Genomic DNA, 20546 nt, shown 5'->3' with positions numbered 1-20546 from the left:
ATGTTGACAATCCATTTCTGAATCGCTCCTCGTGTAAATCCAATTGAGAGTATTTTGTCGATTTCTTCATTCACTATGTTGCACACATGTGGGGAGTCTCAATAGTTTATGCACGATTCATGTCACATTGTATTTATAGTAAATCTTTCAAATTATTATGCAATAACCAAGACCATTTTGAAATCTATATTAATTAGAATAATGATTTTCTGATGCCCCCCTTGGACATACGCTCCCATCACAAAATCGTAGATCATTTGCCTTGAGATATGCAAAATCAAAAATCTTTTTCTTATGTATCCCAAGGCAAATAATTTACAATTTTGTAATGGGGCATGGGGGGGTGTCAGACTAGCACAACTCTATTAATTATTGGTTTTTTTACTTCCTCTATTAGCTATTCCATTATAATTACTCAGGTTACTAAATCATCCCAATAATGATTATACGTACAATAAATTACACTTAATTTGAATCGAATCTGTTCAACCTTGAGATATAAGTTAGACTCGATACTTAATACATGCCTCTCAACTGCTACATCTAAAATCTTAATCAACTTAATCATTCTCGAGATTCACATATTAGGCATGTGTAAATAGGAACATTATCAAGAGCTCGATTAAAGACATGAAATGATCAACTAGATAATATCTAACCAATTGATGCATGAGATAGATGAAACTTAAACCGATCGATCGAGCTGACATCTCACATGTAACACAAGTATAATTCGAATCAATTACTCACCTACTACACTTAACACTATGTCTGACCTATCAATTTGATGTTCCACCTACTTCGTTTTATCATAAATAGAGGTGTACCCTCTATCTTATAGAAGCATTTTTTTTTTTTTTTTTTTTTTGTCATAGATTCCGAAAATCAAAATTGTAACTTAAATGTGCTATACTGAATTAATTCCGAATATTCAGACCTAATAAAAAATTATGAACTTTATAGAACTCCCTTATAATGATTTGTTCTTCCATTAGGGTGAGTCTCTGCCTTGGATTTTTAGCCCAACAATAATATAGCTTTTGATGGACTCTCTCCTCTTGTTGTCTTAGATTTTCATGGAGCCTTTAAGAATTGAAATTGAAAAATGAAGAAATGCAACTAAACACCAAACAACAATTAATACAGATACCCATAAAATAAATCAATCATTTAATACATTACAGCTCAATCTCAACTCTCATGTTTCATCTTTAAATGTCAAAAAGGATTCTAAAAGATCTAATTTCTACAACTATTTACTATCTCCAAGGTTAATGTCACTGTTACCAATATCATTAAATGTGTTGCAGGTTATTTAATAATATATATACACCACACCATTTATATTGTTTAATGATCCTGACAATAACAAATCGGACCTTGAAATATCAATTTCTGATAAAGATTCTAGCAAACAAGGGACACCGAGAGAAGCTAAAGATGGTGTGACTTTCAGTTACCATCTTCTCTAGCAACCCAAAACCAATAATAAAAAAATTCAAAAAATCATAATCAGTCAAAAAAGTCTGGAGAGATGTCTACAAAACCCAATCTTTTCTTCGTCAATCTTCTTGCTGGTTCAGATTTACATCTTGTTAGTATGAGAGGCCGAGCTGGAGATCTTTCTATCTTTGATTTTTCTTCTACAATGTTAGTTGTTTTGGAACTTGTTTCATTACTTGAGCTTTCAAGCCCTTCGCAAAATCCCAACTTTTCTTCGATCTGTGCCTCTGTTATTGATTCTGCCTCCAATGGAGAACCCCAGAGCCGATTAGCTAGAGAAGAAGCTCTGTAAGGCTCAGATCTGCATCTCATGAGCAATAATGCGTTCTTCGGTGGAGACGATGAAACGAAAACCTTACCAACTTCTTCATCTTCTGTGTCATCTTCTTCTTCCTCTGATTCTTCTCGTTTGGTTTCCTTGATTTTTACTTTTCTTCGATACCCCATTTGAAGAAACACAAACCATTTTCTCCAAAATGGCCGAGACGATCTGGGTTTCTGTTTCTCATCGAAACTGTTACAAAATAGAGCCTTTCGAATGCATCGAAACCGAGGTTTTGTGGTGATGGATTTCTTCGATCTTCTGACCCGAACTTTACCCATACAGGTTACCTTGGGTGAATATGGTTCTTGTGTCTCATTTTCTGTTTCAGTCTTCTTTCGAATGAACATTGGACTCGAACGAGACCTTCCCCTGCTTTTATTCCCTCCATTGCTTCTCAGAAATCTCAGTAATGGAGGCGGGAACTGCTCGACCCGACTTGGGCTCGAAATGGGTTTCGAGAAAATCTTCATCTTGAGACAAATCCGATTAGAAATAGTTGAAAATAACGAGATTTCGAGAAAAAAAAAGGTTCTCGCTTTCTTTGATCTCTGTTTTTGCTCTCTACTGCTCTGTTTACGACTTCCGAGAGAAGCTTTTCAGCTATATCTGTGATTCTAATTGGTTTATAATATTGTACACGAATGGGCCATTCAGAGGTTGCTTGTTTCGGTGGTCTTGTACTATTTCTTATAGAGACTCTCTACTTAAAAACTGTTGAGATTTGGACTTAGCAGTCACCCTTTGATAATGGACTTTGACCTTACTAACTCGTCGGATTGAGAAATATTCCCCTTTAAGTAGGAAAATTTTCAATGTGAAATGCCAACACTTTAACACCTTTATACATGAAGTTTGGATGTTTATTGAAGAAATCAAACTAAACAAGTATGATAATGATTGGCTTGTGATAAGAGTTAGTTTCAACAATGATCGGCTTATGATAAGAGTAAGTTTTGAGAGAGCTATCGATTGGCATAGAATAGTATATACTCAGCTCCAAAAAGGTTAATCTTTTACAAACGATTAAATACATTGTTTGATATGTGTCGATAACAAATTTCACAAATCTAACTCGAGATGTGTGAAATAAGTTTGCGAATAATATTTTATTGATTTTGATAAAAATGAGAGTTAAATCTCAATGTTTTCCTTTAACTAATAGTTAAATACAAAAATAAAGATTGTGATATGTGTGCAATTTTTTTCTCTCCGGACTTCGCACATAATCTACTGAGAAGGTTGTGATTTTGTTGTACTTCATCTTTTGTGAAGCCTTTGTGTGACTTTTTTCTCTTCGTGCTTCACGTTTAATCAACTAAAAAGATTTCTTAACTTTCAGAGAAAGCTTTTAGGTTTGATCATCTCCTTAATCGAAGTCTAAGTCTCTTGAAGAACTTTATTTTATTTGCAGGGGAAGACTTGAAATCTTCTTCTTATTTAGAAAGAGAGTATCTGTCTTCTGAAATAAAATTATCCAGGCCCTCATTCCAAATGAAGGAGATTTTGGTATTTATAAATTTAGGATAAAAGGATATTTTCAATTACACCCCGAATCTAGCCAGATTTTACATCTTCAATTTTAATGATATTTGATTATTGATCCTACCCATTTTAGTGGCCTTTGAATTTAACCATGGGTTCATTAGTTTATTGGGTGTATGAATTCAATACTTTGTATAGATCACTTGAAATTTGTTGGATCATAGGTTTTATCTATAAAAAAACAAACCTAAATCATATGAGATTTGACTTAATCAATGGGTTCTAATTTAAATGTGTAGGCCCAACTATGATTTTAAGGACTTTCCAATAATTTAAAAAATTTCAAGGTCTCTTTAAAAAAATTCATGTCTAGAATATGTATTACGAAATCAGAAAGGATAAAGTTCAAGACATAACATCAAACCACGTGACATAAATAAAATATTAGAAAGAACAAATTTTGAAACATGACATTAGATCTTGTGAAATAGCTAGAACAAGAGATATGCCCCAAGACTCCCAAGAACCTATCAATGTATAAAAACTCATGGGCCTATCTCATCCTTAAAAAACCGACTTGTAAGTTGGGAAAGGATTACCCCAGGTTTGGATATAGCCCAAGGTCATGATACCCAGACGATATGAGACTATCGCTCATATTTTCCATCATGTGTAATGTGTCTCCTACATCCCTGTGACACATGGATCTCAATGATGTGCCACGTGGCTTTTTGGGAGGTCAAATTTGATATTCTTGGTAACAATTTAGATGAGAGCACGAGTTCGGTAGGGAAGGTCAGTTAAGTAAATGCGATGGGAGAGAGAGTAAGATGATCTACTGATCTTATTCTTACCGACAACTGACAGAAAAGTCAAAAAAAAAAAAAACAAGAAAAAAGGACTCTAAGGTCAACAAAGATTCCAACCAACCACGGTCCCACCCAAGACTGTAAAACTAGAGAGGAAAATTAAGATTCGATTCTTTTTGGAGACAAAAAGAAGTATTAGGTGGGGGAGTAGGCAGTGGTTGCAGAGAGGAGTACAAAGTATAGATTCGATGGACAATAACCATTGTTGCTTATATGTAGAAAATGCTGAAACGAAGGCACAAGTAATTTAATAGATATATGCCATATGAGCACATTATAAAGTAACTGAACCCCGAGATTCAAAGATGAAACCTATTGAAGCAAGCAATTTCATTTTATTGTACAACTTTCTCATTAATTTTGATACAGATATCTGTGTATCTACCCAAATAGATTATACTTGGAGAAGATTGTACCAAAACTATCAGTGTATCCAAGATGGACCCTAGAGTAAATCACTAGCAATCACAAGTTCAAATTTGCAAACACTAGGCATGCCATGTGTACTCTCGATTCAGTATCAATTCAAGACCAAATTTAAGCATAGTTCATCATTAGCTATAACTCACTCCAAAAAAAATTTTGAGGTTATGACAACATGAACCATGTTTTGACATTCATGGACTTTCTATTAATCAATGAAAGCTCGGCGAAGGGACAGTATGAATTTACAGACAGCTTGTAATCATCATCTACCCTAACCAAAATACAGAGATCATATATAAATTAAGGTACAAGTGGGGGTATTCCTCCACTTTGTATCTAAAGGCTTTTGCACCTTTTCTACCAAATAAAATGAACAAAGGCTTAAAACTTTGGGATCTGTTTCCACCTTCACCCCCAAAGTGTTTCATTCTCTACTATACAAATGATTAACTTCACAGCTGCAACAAATCTTCAAATCAAAAGGAGAGGGTATGAAGAAAGAAACTCATACCAGCCAGCTCTGGTACAGGAGAAAAGTATTTTGGAGCTACAGTATAGGTCGTCAACCAGTAGCAAAGATGTTGCAGGATCAAGACAGTCTCCCTTTTGTCTTGCACTGTAACCAGCAACCCATTCCCAATTTCTCAGTAGAGACCATAATGGAACAAAGAGAGGAAATTGACTGCCAAAACCATTCCAAACAATTCATCCAAAGGTGGGTGGATGGTTGAGCAGATTCTCTCAAATAATACCACAGCAAACACATTCTGCCTCTCTAATCAGAATCAGAATCTATGGAAAGATACAACCGGGGACGTACAGACCGTGGCTGGCGAGGAAATGAGAAAGGACCACCAAACTTCGGCTTATTTGTAGTGGTCTTGTCAGTCCTATCATCACTCATACTAAGAAGCAAAGAAGCTGTGCAAAGAAGAAGAAAAACATAAGTAAAAGTCGGCCCAAGTAACAGAAACATAAAAGTGTCAAGACAAAGGGGAAGTAAGCGAGTAACTGTCCTCTCAATGCATGTTGCTGATGAAGCAATCACGCAAGGTGTTGAAAACCAACAATTGAGAGTTGAGTAGTACATGTACTCAGGGGATTTGGGTAAGATATGGTACTCTAAAAGGCCAGTTGCCTTGCCCTAAGTAGTCGGGCCTACAAGTCCTGACACCCCCGTCATCACAAAAAAAAAACCCATGGAACAGTCCAACTCCATTGCACATGTACTTAGGCATGGGAAGACAGCTTCTTTCTCTTCCACACTCTTTCTGACACAAGTATAACTAAATTATACCACTTTGGGGTGGGAAACAAACCTGTGTCAGCTAAAGACTCCATCCTACTACCATCTTTGGAAGCAAACTGCTGTCTTGAATTCAAGCCATTTGCAGCTGCTGACTCAACATGACCACTGCCACCACCACCGAGACTAAGAGAAATCCAGTCCTCGGTACCTACACCATTGGACATATCAGGTTGGTCTCTGACATCAGCTTGAATTAACGGACCAGCTGGATGAGAAGGAAGGAAAATTTGCAGAGAAGGGTCATTCCCACCAAATGCCGCCAAGGGATTATCAACCAAACCACCATTCATGTCGGGGTTGGACAGACAGACTGAGTAAGGGACATGAGTTGCAGATCCGATAGTCATGTCTGGAGCCAATGCATAGCCATTCATGGATGTGGGACATGTAATAGAAGTATTCTGCACATCGACTAAAGTATCCGAGACATCTGCCTCTGTACCAAATAGTTGGAATCCAGTGCCAGCTTGAGTACCAGAAGGCAATGATGACCAGAGAGGCATCCCAATTTCATCATCATGACCACTGAATAGACCTATGCCACTACTACCAACACATGGATCTTCTGGGTACAAGTGTGGACCTCCAGGAGGGGGGACAGAGAAAGGAATGCCACTAGCGTCAGCTTGATCAGTCCCATAGCCAGCTTCAGGAGGAATTAGATTCCCATTCTCATCCTCTGAATCACTGAGAACAATGACATCGGCCTTCCCTGTAGGTGCATTAGGAATTATGTCGGTAACTCCATAGGCTGAGTCAAAGTTGAGAGAAATAGAATCAAGCTCATTGCCATTGTTGGTAGAGAAATCAAAATGTACACCACCATCTTGATTAACACTTGGATCTTCATCCCTAGAACTTCCAGTAGCACTGCTGCCCATAGGCATGACTTTCTGACATTGTTTTACGAATTTCTCTTCTAATTGGTTCCCAGAAGATAGGGTGTGCTTTTCTTCAGCTTTGCTAACTTCCCACATCCCATTCCGGTTCTTCCTGATTCCTAGTTTCAAACCAGTATTTCCTTCTGAAAGCCCTTCCTGTTTGACCTGCCTTAAGGTTTCCAAGTCAAGTTTCGCCACTCTGTCTGTAGTGACACAAAGAGATCCATCGGGGGAGTGCCACTGTGCAAGATCCCATCGCTCATTTTCATTCTTTGCCCGCCAAGAACCGTCAGGCTTCACATCTATATCAGTTACATCTTCTCCGCAATCTCGCATCTGTTCCACCAGAAAAGAACAGGTCAGCAATATTCTACTATATAATTAACAAACAGATTAAATCAAGGAACTGGAGGTCTAGAGTAGGCACTACCATAGTTGTAATGCGATTGAAGTATGGGTCAATGATGACATTCTCTACCGAGTAGTTCTTGAGGCAAATTGGACACTGCCACTGCAGCCAATGCACTAAGACTAGTTAACATATATTTACAAACTAACTAAAAGAAGACAATACAAACAAATAATGTAACATGGTGAATTACTTGCCTTCCTAGACCGTTGGTTAAGTTCCACAAATGTTTCAAGGTCAAAACAGCCCATGTGTGCACAAGGTTTGAACCTGCCAGCAATCTTCATTCTAGACCCACTCAACTGTCATTCACAAACACACATGAACATCTGTTAGTATAATTATACACCATATTCATGCTCACTCCAATTCCACATTTTTATGTTAAAGCACTGATGTAGGACAATCTATATTTGTTCAATTCTAGGTTTGTTCTACATTAGGAAGGGTGATGGAAAGGCTAATTAGATGGTGAAGAAGAAAAAAAAATTTTAAACGGGTTTTGAAAAGGTTTCACGCCCAAAAGGTTTTATTGGCCATTGTGACAAGGGTTCACAAGGACAATTAGATATGAGAAATGTGAAGTTTTGCAATAAGGTGTTGTAATTAGGTTTAGTGGTAAAAAGGGTTAGGTTTGCTAGATTGGGAACCATTGTGAGAAAGGGGAACTGTTCTGATTAGAATGTGTCGTTCTTCCTTTTTCTAGTTATAAAATTATTATTTTCAAATGTATATTTGTTCATAGAAGATCACTTGGGAAGCTCTGAGGCTAGGGCTTAAAACAGGTCGGGTTTAGGCCGGATATGAGTATATCCATATACAAATGTTTTATCCAGATCCGAATCCGACTCGGATTCTACTAGCTAAAACCATATCCGAACCATTTTACTTTCAATAAACTCGTATCCGAATCCGCCCAGACCAAGTTAATTGATTTGGGCTGGTCGGTTAATTTTGAACCGTTTAAGGCTATTTTAATAAATAATAAAGATCCCTCTTGTAAGGTGACTGGTACTCAAGACCTCTCCCTTTTTGGAGGGAGGCCTTGGCCACTGCGCCCAACACTTGGTTGAATAAATGAATATCAAAAAATATAAGTTACAAAATAATATATCATTCGGATCTAGGCATATATAAGGATCCGTATCCAACTCGGGTCAAGGGACATAAACCCATATCCGAATTTTTTCCGGATATACTAGAAGAACCAAAGCCGCTAAATTCAGATTTGGATCACTCGGATTTTAGATAAAATTCGACCTATTTTAAGCCCTATCTGAGGCTAACAAAAAGTTTGTCAGTCACATCAGTGGACCAAAGCAATGAAGACTACCCAAGATGTTTAGGAATAAATGAAAATTCTTAGGGGGCCAAAGAGCGCACATGCTTGGTAGAGTTAAGTAGAGTTAAAGAGAGAAAAAAGAGACAGCACTTTAGAGAAGAAGAACATACATAGCACCTTAAGAGAAAAAGTATTCAAATAAAGTTTCAAAAATACATAATAATATTTTGAAGACTAAGAATATGTCAACTGAAGGACAAAAAAAAATTGTAGTTGTGCATAAAGTATCACCAACATCTTGCATAAAAAAATTAAGAACCATGTTAGAAAATTATTGGCGGGAGTGAAAGAACAAAAAATCTCGGATATCAGATAACCAACTTGATTTTATGCCAAAAAGGTCAACTAACGAGGCAATCTTCTTAATGTGACATACAATGGAGAGAAAAAGAAAATTGGGAAAAGTTGGGAATTCGCCTCACGTTCATGCAATGCAACATTTTATATTCGACCCATTTGTTCTAAATGATGGGAAGAAAACAGAAGGAAACCTATACAGGCAACCAACTTTTGAACGCATCTAACGTCGCTTCTGCAATTCCAACAATAACAAATAGATATACCTACAAAATACTACTACTTACAGGGCAGCGCAGATTAACAGTAATCGAATCAGCAACCACTTCCAAATCACTGTCACTATCTGCATTATCTGTAGCATTTCCACCCCCAACGCAACGGCAAACACGTGCAAGAGCATCTTCAAAAAGTTCACCATCTAGTTCTTTGGGAATCAAGTTGAGAACCTATGCAAGAATTAAACAATTGAATAACCATATAAAATAAGATAAAAAACAAACCAAAGAATCACAGGGGATGGTCATACAAAAAGAACGATGACGATCGATTGAACGAATATCATTAAGTTTCATCCAACCACCATACATAAATTTCTCAACAATACTCCAAGGCATGCCAACAATCTGATGTGCTCATAATAATGGTCTAAAGTTTCATAACGTCCTAGAATACATCGGCTAAGACCTTACAAGACATAGATCCTGAAACATTGGAGTTTTTGGTACTGACTCGGTCAGGAGCAGTCTCTGCTTTTTATCCATGACAATACAATGTTTAGAGATGAAATTAAAAACCTTGGCTTCAGGAGGTATAGTACGAAGAGGTAATAGAACATCACGAACAATGCACATATTGAAGATTTTACCCAACATGCACATTCAACTTTACATATCAAAAGGAATAATTGAAACTACAAGCCTGAGATAAAAATGCAATATCAATTAGGCTTTGCAGGTAACAGAGACAAAAATAAAGAAAGATAAGTGAACAAATTTTTTCCAGCTGACTGACCCATTTGTTCTTTGTGATCACATAATCTTGAGGATAACAACTCAATGGAGCAAACAGTTGAAATTAAAAAGCACTGCTAACAGTAAAAGGTATCCCAAAATAGTTAAATCCAGAATCACATCATTCTCTGCTTCAGATATTGCACTGTCTGCCGATGGGCAAGATCTACAACACTGTTAATACCAAAATAGTGGATAAAAGTAAACTTGAAATTATATAATGACAAATAGTTAATAGAAGTAAATTTGAAATTATACAATGACCTAAAAACAATGCCTTGATATATTATGAGCTATTAAAACCTGATCCTGGTAAAGTAGTTTAGACCATTTCAGATGGGCAAGATAAAAAAACACCTATACTAAATAGCTGATAAAAGTAAAATTTAGAATTTATGACACAAATATCAAAATGTCTCAATAAGCTATGAGCTATTAAGACCTGATCCCCAGTGAGTAACTTATTTGCTTAAACTTGCATGACCAGTGTAAAGAATTGAGCATTAAAAAAGGTAACCAATATCCACTACATAGGAAACTTGCATTGGACATCACTTGATTTGTAAGACATCATGAGAAACCAATTGGGTGATATTTGCCAAATCATTTCCAATAATCAGACAGCGGGAAGTATCACAAATTCGCCTATTCTACATCAGCAAGAGGGGCAACCCAGTTCTAAAGAGAGTTGCTAAACACAACATAAATAGTTATTCGGTGGGGAGTGAAAATAGTAACAAAAGGAAGATAAAAGACTGTAATTTCCTGCTGCAGTGTGAATGGACCAAAGAGTAATTACATGTTTTAAGTTGGAGGCACAGACAAACAGCATTGGAAATAATTCCTTCATGCATAAGATAATAAAAGCAAAAAATAAAGTAGTGACAATAGCTCAGATTCAATAATTAAAAAATATTACTAAAACCTATGAAACAAAACAAAAATGCTCTAAATACATGAGGTGTTAACAAAAATATCCCATATTAACATAAGTAAATTGAGGCAAAGTAATAAATTCCAGAAGACAACATATGGTGATTTAATCCAAGGCTATCTTCACAAATAAAATAATAATTAAACAAAAAAAAAAAGCACTACCTGCTGAACTGTACGCCGCCTTACAATCCGGACCCCCAAACAGAAGATGCGAGCATCACATCCTGTTAAAGATATCTTGTTCGTCCCCTCTCTGGTACATGTTGTAATCTGACAAGGAAATATTTAAGTCATGAAAGAATTAAGTGGTGGAACTAATTAATTTACAAAATGACATCACTTCAGAACTTGTTCAAGTTTAATTAATCAAACCGGTAAAAATAAGAAGAGCTGGCAAAACACAGACACAAAAACATGGAAACAGGGCTAAAACAAATAGATATACAACAGATGAATCAGCATCACAAGAAAAAAAAAAAAAGTAAAGTTTGTAGAGAAGCAGAAAGAGACTCACGGCTGGCCCATCATCACGGCCATTAGCTCCTAACAATTGAGAGCCAGGCCTATTAGTTGTCCTAACTTGCACACCTGTGGGAAACATATAAAAGCTAAGTAAAACAAACCATGGAACAACATTAAAAGAAAATCTATTTCCTTCAAATTTAAGAAGATTGTAAAAAGTTCAAGCTTAAAGACCAAAACAACAACAAAAGAAAAGAAAATTGGGAATCATCGGATGACTATTTATATACAAGTCCAGACAAAGCATAAAATACACAGAGAAGAATGAAAGAAATTGAATAACATCAGAAGACTATGTAAGAACAAAAAAAAAAAAAAAATGCATCATTACTTCACAAATTTTAGTAATAACGTCAGCCAAAGAATGGAAATTATAATGTTGTATATAAATAGGAGTCCACGTACCATTGACCTGCAAATCAGCATATTGTGGCCACTGCATCCTAAAAGGAACTTTATCATTGAGAAGAATGCACCATGCCTGACGTGAGGGGTCAAGTTATACATAAATCATCAGCTAGAACTCTTCAATACCAGATAATTTCTCAATCGAAATCATATCAAATGCATTGAAAAACTAAACTGACGGAAACCAACCTGGACATCATATTCTGCTTTTAGAAATAAATCTCTGTCTGCCCTTGTCAGTTGAAATGCTCTTTCCACACTCTGAACTGGGTTTGTCCTGCAACACATTTCAAATGTGCAACTAAAGTTCACGGAAAAGGAAATACAGAACGATAATAAAAACCAAAAAACACAGCAATATATATATATATGTAGCGTTCTTTTGACAAAATCCTAGACAACATCCTAGACAAAGCACTGTGTCTTATATGAGTTAAAAGTTTTGGAATGGGCTGATTTTTTTGTGAGGATGATCTCTATGGTGAGAAAATCATCCTCACAAAAATCAGCAAATTCTGAAAATTTTAACCCCAGTTTATAAGTTGAAGAATCATGAACCGTCACTTTTTTACCATTAGTTTGTAGCCACTTTTCATGAGGTTAGAATTTTCAGAATTGGCTGATTTTTTATGAGGGTGATCTACTCACTATATAGATCATCCTCCCAAAAAATCAGCCCATTCCAAAACATTTTAGTCATATAAGACAAAAATTTGTCTAGGACTTCGTCAAAAGAACCTGACCCATATATATATATATATGAGTCAGGTTCGAGTGACAAATATAGGGACAAAGATCCAGACAAATCATTGTCACCGTTGGATCTCCACAAATTCAATTGCGTAGATCTGTTTAAAAACATGTGATCATTTATTTCACTTAAAACTTGTCTGATATTTGCAACTACCTCCCCACAACCTCACAACCCCAATAAACTTATAATCCAACAAAACCAAAAAAAAAAACTCTCTGGTTCACTCTCCTCTCTAACCCTAACCTGTGATTTGTAGCTCCACTCACCACTGTCTTCTTCATCGTCTTCTTCCCCCAAAAAATTATCAGTACTCATCGCTGTCTCCATCTCAGGTGAAGATGACGACTCAGACAACGAAAACCCCGAATCTCTGTGTTCTCGAGGTTCTATTGCTGAAAATCTGTGTTGTTGCTTAGGTTGTAATTACCCATCTCATTTTCTATTGTTGAAAACTCTGAATTTTTGTTGAAAATGATATATGTATATGCATTTTTACTTTGTTAAGTGAACCGACTCCTTTTATACATTGAAGCCGTTAGAAACAAGTTGTTTGAATAGCAGAGAAGGGTTTTGAGTCGTCGTCGTCATCGCAGAGATCGCCTGAGATGAAGCCGTTAGAAACTCATTGTTCAAATAGCAGAGAAGGATTTTGAGTCGTTGTCACAGAGATAACCTAAGATGAAGCCATTAGAAACAAGTTGTTCACACAATTGAGGGTGAAGACGAGTGAGGGAGAAGATATGTGTCGGTTTCTTTTGTTTTTGCGAGCAGCTGCAATGGAGAGGGTTAAGGTTAGGAGAGTGAAGAAAACAGTTCTGTTTAGGGTGGAGAGGGTTAGGAGAGTGAACAAGAGGAGTTACTTTTTGTTTTTTTTCGTTTTTTGTTTGAGGGTTGTTTAAGACATTGGGAGTTAGTTGTACAAATCAGAAAATTATAAGCAAAACAATTAACCACATGCATTTAAACCAATCTCTACCATTGGATCTTCACAGATCCGACAGACATGAAGATTTGTCTGGATCTTTGTCCAGATATGTCACTCGAACCCAATCCTATATATATATATATATATGAGTTAGTCTATACTTACTCTATCCAACCGTACAGAAATATGAGAATACATTGAAATTATAAGGATGGTCTCCACAATATGGAGAAATACCATCAAAAGCATTGGACACTTGCACATTAAGAATCTCCTCAAGGAAATGTTCTTGCAAAATGCCTTGACGCTTTGAGGTAAGGTCCTTTCCCCTCAGAGGTTCACTCCTTAATCTAAAAGGCATTGGAAAAGCTTACACATTAGGAGAGGCACCCTCCCTTTGTCTAAGGTCAGTGTTCTTATTCAAGTTTTTCTAGAGGCATTTATCCTACATAACTAAAACGAAAAGGTTTTGCAACTATATCATGTAATCATGTTATTCAATGCAAGGATTATTATACAACTTTAGAAACATTTAATAACTTAAAAAAAAAAAAAAAAATTAAAAATTCAGCATCAGCATCAGCATCAGCATCAAACCAAATATAGAGAAGATCAGAAAAAGAGTCACTAACCCGTCAGTGGGAAGATTTGAAGCAGTCAACTTCACCGGATGTAACGGCTGTGAGTGCGTAACCCAAAAACTGTTCATTGCAAGAGAAATTAGGGCTTGCAACAAATTCTCAATTTCCCAACCGAACAGAAAGTAATAGAATAGTAAAAGACCTAAATTATAACATCTGTTAGTTAAAAAGAGCATCACCATTAAAAGGTTCAGCAAAAAAAGTGTATAAATAGTATTATTAATCACTACCAAAACATAACTAATGTGTGAAAACATGGTAAAAGTGTTTGTAGTGAACATTCTACAGCCTTTTAGCATTTAACATTATCAATCAAGTCATTGAATATTTCAAACAAATCCCGAAATTCAAAACTATCCGTTATCCAATAAAGACCTAAGATTCCTATTAATAAAACTGCTCAGCAACAGTTGGACATGTGGGTTATGTTGGGGTGAACCAGAAAAGATTGGGTAGAGCCTGATCTAAGCGTTAGCTAGGTAAGCTTCCTATAGTAAGAAGAGTAGTTATGAACCTTGCAGGCAATCCCCATGGAAACGGGCTAAACAAATAGATTCATAAATGGAAAACCAGTGCAAAATAACGTCTTGTCATCACTCAACAAAAGGATTTTAAAACTCCAAATCTTTTCTGACTAGAAAAGATAAAAAAATTAGAATGACCTAAAAATGAACATTTATAAAAAATGAATATCTATGAAAGAAAAATGAAGTGTTAATAAGATTGACATTTTGTAACAAATTTACATGTCAGACAGGAAAGGTGATGGCTGAAAACAGATATACAACTGGAACCATAAAAGCTGAAAGACAAAGTTGAAGTGTCCCAAGAAAGCAGGAAGGAATCCCAACAATAAAAATGCTTTGGTAATTTAGACCACAATCAAAGAATTTGAACATATCAAATGATTTGCACAAGCATTAAAAAAAATTCCCTACCATCTGTTTAAAACTACTTTTTGAAAAGAGATGACATGAAGTTCCAGGACATCAATAATATCCGCCTATACAAGGTAATGGAATTTATTTTTTCCATGTAATCTATATACAAAGAAATAATTAAGATAAAAGTGATTGAAACATACGGGTCTGCCCGACTGATTCGACAAATTTCACAAAAAAATTGAGGTGGAACTGGTGGAACACCCTCCATAGGTTTCTCCGGAATAATAACACAGCCAATGTGTTGCCACACATGACATCGTGGATCCTCGCACTGAAAATACAAACAACCATCAATAACAACTAAAAGCAAAATGTTAATTAAAAAAGCAAAGAAAGCAATTCAACAAATATTATGTCATGTGGATATGCCAAGACACGACCACAACATAGTGTATAGATATGGCACTTATACTTACGATTGAAGTATCCAACAACTGCAGGAGAAAGTGACCAAAAGGATTGAAAAGGGCAACAAATTCAAACTATATACCAACCTCTAGGTAGACAATGAACCACTAAATACGAAAAGACCCCAAAACAATTAAAACAATTAGTGAGAAAACAAAATTAAATATACAGCATTACCTGAATCATTGACTCGTTAAGCGAAGAACGTCCACAGGGACAGCGAACCTTCGTGTCCAAAGGAAAAGAATCATCAATTTCTTCTTTTAACATCACATCATTGATATCTGAGCCACTCTGCCCAGTCGATGCTAATTCAGTAGCCCCAGGAATCTGCATTTTTCTGGCAGAAGGATGGGGAAAATTAGCTTCCATTTGCCGGGGGGGTGGAGCTTCATTTGAAATAACAGAATAAGGGAAAGAATGATATCCCAGCAGGACATAAAACAGCAAAGCACAATAGACTTCAAAGGGAAAGGTAAAATAAAATAAGATTTTTTTTAAGTATATACTATATTAGAATAAAATATAGTTGGTGGTCAAGATGACCAACCATTACAAAAGAACGCCATTAATCAGTAAGCCTACGAATGAAATCCCATCTAAAAAAGAAATCTTCAAAAAAACAAAAAAATCCCCTAAATCAGTGTACACACACACAAAAAACAACAACAACAAATGATGGGTCTTAATAATAACTTCTTGAAGTATTTGCTTTTTTTCCTTCAAAAAGTGAGTTATTCCTGACTTCCAAAGTCTCCAACAAACAACAAAAGGGATTAAAACCCATAATACCCTTTCTCTCCCCAAAAGACCCCTGAATGCCAACTTTCAAACAATTTTAGGACGGAACTAGGGAAAGAACCAGAAATAATGAAATAGAGACATAGAATGGGACCAAACTTCCAATGCAAATGAGAAATGGATGAGTAATCAAAGCCTCGCACATTTCCACCTCTACTCCTCTAAGCTCTTACCCAACTGGTTCTTTAACCATTTTTTCTTTAACTCAAATTTCTGTGAACCAATACTGATAATCATCTTGCAATTGTAGACAAGAAGTTCACAAAAACCAACCAGTCCAAGTGGTCCTTTCTACAACTCTAGTCATCCAAAGAAACGAGAGGAGTTGTGTAGAAGACTAGGACCTGGGAGATTCTTGAACTCCAAGGCAAACGGCTCTCCCCCAAATAGATCTACTTGTTTATGAAAGATGACCCTTAGAATACAACTACGCAATCACCATTCCCCACCTTCCAACCTTGCCTCTTAGAAAATGATGATCCATATCGTACCATATAACCCATGTTCAACCAAACTATTCATGTATCACCTGAATATACTTTCTTCCACTAATGTGTTATTCCAACTTTTTTTATTTCCTCATTGTCATTTATCATAAGTTGAGCAAACTTTCAATTAAATTTTCTTTGTTGCAAATAGACAAGTATAAGAATTGAGGTTAACGTAGTCAAACTAAATTATGGTAGAAACTAAGATAAGTAATGATGGTTTATACTTTGCAGCTTGGAAAAAAGATGGTAAGTCCCAAATGAACAAGTGCAGCATATTGGCCTTCCCATCCTGTTATACAACATCATTTAAGAGATAAAGATAAAGTGAGAGGGTGTCACCTGTAAGTGTCATCGATTATTTTGGCCACACCTTTCCTCCCAATAGAATTTTTCTTGGCCCAACCATGCATCTTGGAAGCTGCACCAAAAGGTCAAAACACATATAACATGCATGATTATTTTTAAAGGTCCAACGGATCCAAAGCTTCATTTATTTACTCATCAAAACATTTTTTTAAATAGTACTCTTTTACATTAAGCTATAACCAATACATGCAGCCATTCATCAAAGTTAAAAAGAATAATAATCATGACAAATTAGTTACCTTGCTCATCCGAAAGCACAGCTAAAATTCTATCCATGAGGTCCTGCACAGTACAAAAGAGAAGCATGTAATCTGTAACTAACTCAACAAGGAGCACCTCTAAAGGTGACAAATACAGCAGAATCCACTCCACACCAAGAAACATATAAACCTACACTTTGACACAGGAACTGCATACAAATCTGAGGTTGAAAACTAGATTTTTCTATGCTCTTCTAAACCTCCTAATCAGGCCCAAATTTCATACAAATCTGACAAAGAATAAGAAGAAAAAAAAGAATGAGCCCATGGTCCAGCCCACTCTAGAATTCATTGTAGCCTAGATATAAGGTCGAAAGTTCAGTCCATTACATATACAGGTCAAAACAAGAGCAGTAGACACAAATCTGTGGTTGAAAATTAGATTTTTCTAGGCTCTTCTAGACATCCTAATCAGGCCAAATTCCACACAAGGTCCAAAGTTCAGTCCGTTAAGAAGAATTTTGGGATATTCAAATTAGTAAACAAAAACCATAATTCCCTTACTGGTAATCTAGAGTTATTTATTTCAATTGAGTAATAAACAAGTCATACATGTTTCAAGGTATTCTATAACAGTTGTTTACTCAGCAGAATTATGTTTTTTTTTTTTGTATAAGTTGAAAATTTAATAAAAGAACGGAAAAAAAAAACTGGCCTCAGAGGTGACCAGCCTGAGGAGGAGAAATACAAAAAGATGGGAATAACAAGAACAGCAAACACGGCTACAGTAGCATCATGAATTTTCAAGATATGGGAATGAACAACATAACAAAAACGAACGGCATACCTGTTTTTTTCCTTGCTTTGCAAGACCAAGCTGACTGAGGACATACTTAAGCTCTTTTATTCGGAAGTACGTCAATTTATCCTGCGGTAAACATACAAGTAATTGTGTCACAAGAAAGACCATTTCACATGCACCATGCCACCATCACCAGCCATACCCAGAACGAGACGAAAGCAATAGCAAACAATGAGCCAAATTCAGGACCATTATTAATACAAGACCAGGGAATTCGACAAAGCACAACAATCAATCATTAAAAATGCACCAGCCGATCATCCTCCCTTTTTTTTTCATTTTTTGGGATGGTGCTTGGTTTGCAATTTGCATCAAGTAACTTATAACATACAAACCCTCCATTTACTTTATCTCAATAATTGGTCAAGAACACCATATTTTTTATTTTTGGATAAATGAAAGAACGCCATAATTGAAAAATAAAAATAACAAATATATTAGACTTTCTATGATTTTTAAAAGTATGTACAAATAATAAATGGTTAACCTCAATATCAAAGATAGAAGTGCTTGCAGGTGATATATAATAACATATTCAATTACTTTACAACCAATGTAACAACACAAACACTTCTGCCGTAATTGACATTGATACCCATTCCTGCAAGCCCTATCAGCAGATATATGGTATTGTATATTTCATACGTTGAGATAAGATAATTTTAAGATACTTCAGTTCATGTTAAGTATGTATATATATAAATTGTATTTGAAATAAAATTCTATAATAAAAACAACGCATAAAAGAGCTATACCATTTTCCACGCTCCATACACAAACTTATCAAGCTGTTAAACACTATATAGTTGTTTGATACTAAAAAGTTATTGGGTAGCTAGATGGTGTGGGCAAAATGTTTTCTTTTAATTTTCATAGATATCTTTCGTTATTTTTATTTTTCAATAAAACTTCTAAGTGAAATAAAGCTGAAGCACTTCAATATAATAAAGGCCTGTTTGGATTAGCTCCGGAGAAGGAAGCTCTCTTCGAAGCCAATCCCAAAACCTACTAAATTTGTACAGACATTTGGTTTTTTGGGCTCTCAAAAACTGCTATGTCGTACACGCCATTTCCGTGTCCAATGCCAACCAACACTTCGGCTTCATTGTTACAAATAATAATGTATGCATGCATTGTGGGCATCGCGATGTTCAAACAAACATGGCCAAAAGAATAACCGAAATGAATCTACAAATACATCTAAATCAGGATAAAAATAACTGATTCATGGTGGTAAAGGAAGTCAATTAACACATAATAAGAACTCAATAATCACCAAAACAGATTAAATACCTTGCAAGTAGATTCCAAGTCCATCTTCTAACGTATCTGAATACCGAACCGGCCTCTATGCAACAGAAGCCAGAGTAACTGAGATACTACAGTGCCACAACAAAACCTACAGAACTAATGATCAACAGCAGAACCCCCCACAGAAACCAATTTCAGCCACCTTATCATCAATCGATCCAATTCGAGGTACACCAAATCAGCCAAGATCCAATCAAACACTAACCGAATTCAGAAACAAAACACAAATTCCCCAACAAAATAACCTAAAAATACGATTGAAATACATCAAAATAGGGGAAAATCGAAACAAAACCCTAAGAATACAATATAAACTCGAACCCTATAAATAATTATTTAAATGAATAAGAGATCTTACAGAGGTATCAAATCGAGAATAACGGATGAGATCGATTGAAGAAAATGCTTCACTACGAGAAATCGAATAGTTTGTGAGGATTTTGGATTGCTTAGCTTCTCACGACGACTTCCACCATACAACGTTTCACGCGTTATTTCGCCCTTGACCGAGCCGTAGCCGGAGCCGCGAGTTGCAACTCCAACCACGGCTACGAGCCTACGACTACAATAAGATTCCGGACGTATCGCTTATTATCAAATGGGGTTTATTCATGTGGGAGATCCGGGCGTTGAATTTCTTGTCGACGAAGCTTTCCGTCTTTCCTGACTTTTTTTTTTTCTTTCTTTTTTGAACAATGCTACAGTGACTAACCTCGACACTGCGTTCGACACTGAATTGACATAGAGGTGTGCTCAGAACCGTATATATCTCGAGGGAAAGCATCTCCACGTCAGCGCAGTATAGAACGCAGTGTCTAGTAAGTCACTTTAGCATTGCCCTTTTTATTTTTGTGTTTCTAACTTTACTCTTTACTTTACACATCAGCCACCCAACATTGTCTTAATTTCTAGCTTGATCGCATGGTCTCGTCCTCATGGATATGTTCATAGTTGTTATACGTGTCATTTTAAAGCAATTTCTTTCCTTTTTTTTGAACTTTTTTGGGGGGCATAGGATAGTACTTGTTAGATTATTCTATCAAGTCCGCTTCAAAAATTTTAGAGAAACCTCCTTGTAACATGACATGTGGCTTTTTATTTTTATATTTCAAATCTTAAAT

At 36.0% G+C, this 20546-nt stretch overlaps 2 protein-coding genes across 4 annotated transcripts; both read right to left on the bottom strand.

Annotated features, from left to right (window-relative positions):
• Positions 1-1159: 1159 nt before the first annotated feature.
• LOC147385753 (uncharacterized) lies at positions 1160-2628 on the bottom strand. The gene has a single exon (XM_086423460.1). It carries the CDS (start codon positions 2296-2298, stop codon positions 1513-1515), a length of 786 nt encoding a protein of 261 aa, XP_086279586.1. The 5' UTR covers positions 2299-2628; the 3' UTR covers positions 1160-1512.
• Positions 2629-4767: 2139 nt separating this feature from the next.
• Positions 4768-20043, bottom strand: LOC147385752 (E3 SUMO-protein ligase SIZ1-like). Of its 3 annotated transcripts, none has more exons than XM_086422734.1 (17): positions 19784-20043; positions 19408-19670; positions 18100-18180; positions 17292-17334; positions 17026-17104; positions 15572-15734; positions 15127-15257; positions 14034-14102; positions 11912-11999; positions 11720-11795; positions 11307-11380; positions 10955-11062; positions 9131-9292; positions 7402-7506; positions 7226-7306; positions 5925-7131; positions 4768-5526 (listed from the first exon to the last, which is right to left on the bottom strand). In XM_086422734.1, the coding sequence occupies exons 2-17, from the start codon at positions 19429-19431 to the stop codon at positions 5381-5383; spliced, it is 2637 nt and encodes an 878-aa protein (XP_086278860.1). In that variant the 5' UTR covers positions 19432-19670; positions 19784-20043; the 3' UTR covers positions 4768-5380. The 3 variants fall into 3 exon arrangements, with proteins under 3 accessions (XP_086278860.1, XP_086278861.1, XP_086278862.1); XM_086422735.1 differs by having other exon boundaries at positions 19408-19625; XM_086422736.1 differs by having other exon boundaries at positions 19408-19567.
• Positions 20044-20546: the final 503 nt, after the last annotated feature.

This window comes from Akebia trifoliata, chromosome 14 (genome assembly GCF_017979445.1).
Source record: "Akebia trifoliata isolate Shusen 1 chromosome 14, ASM1797944v1, whole genome shotgun sequence".
Taxonomy (NCBI): Eukaryota; Viridiplantae; Streptophyta; class Magnoliopsida; order Ranunculales; family Lardizabalaceae; genus Akebia; species Akebia trifoliata.
Note: the sequence above shows the minus strand (reverse complement) of the source record. Positions and strands in the feature narration are given on the sequence as shown.

Coding starts and splice junctions, on each gene's coding strand:
- LOC147385752 (XM_086422734.1), bottom strand. CDS start 19,431: ATGGACTTGGAATCTACTTGCAAG. Junction 15,735..17,025: donor ATAATCGATGACACTTACAG/GTGACACCCTCT, acceptor TCCTTCTGCCAG/AAAAATGCAGATTCCTGGGG. Junction 14,103..15,126: donor CGAATCAGTCGGGCAGACCC/GTATGTTTCAAT, acceptor TGCAATGAACAG/TTTTTGGGTTACGCACTCAC.
- LOC147385753 (XM_086423460.1), bottom strand. CDS start 2,298: ATGAAGATTTTCTCGAAACCCATTTCGAGCCCAAGTCGGGTCGAGCAG.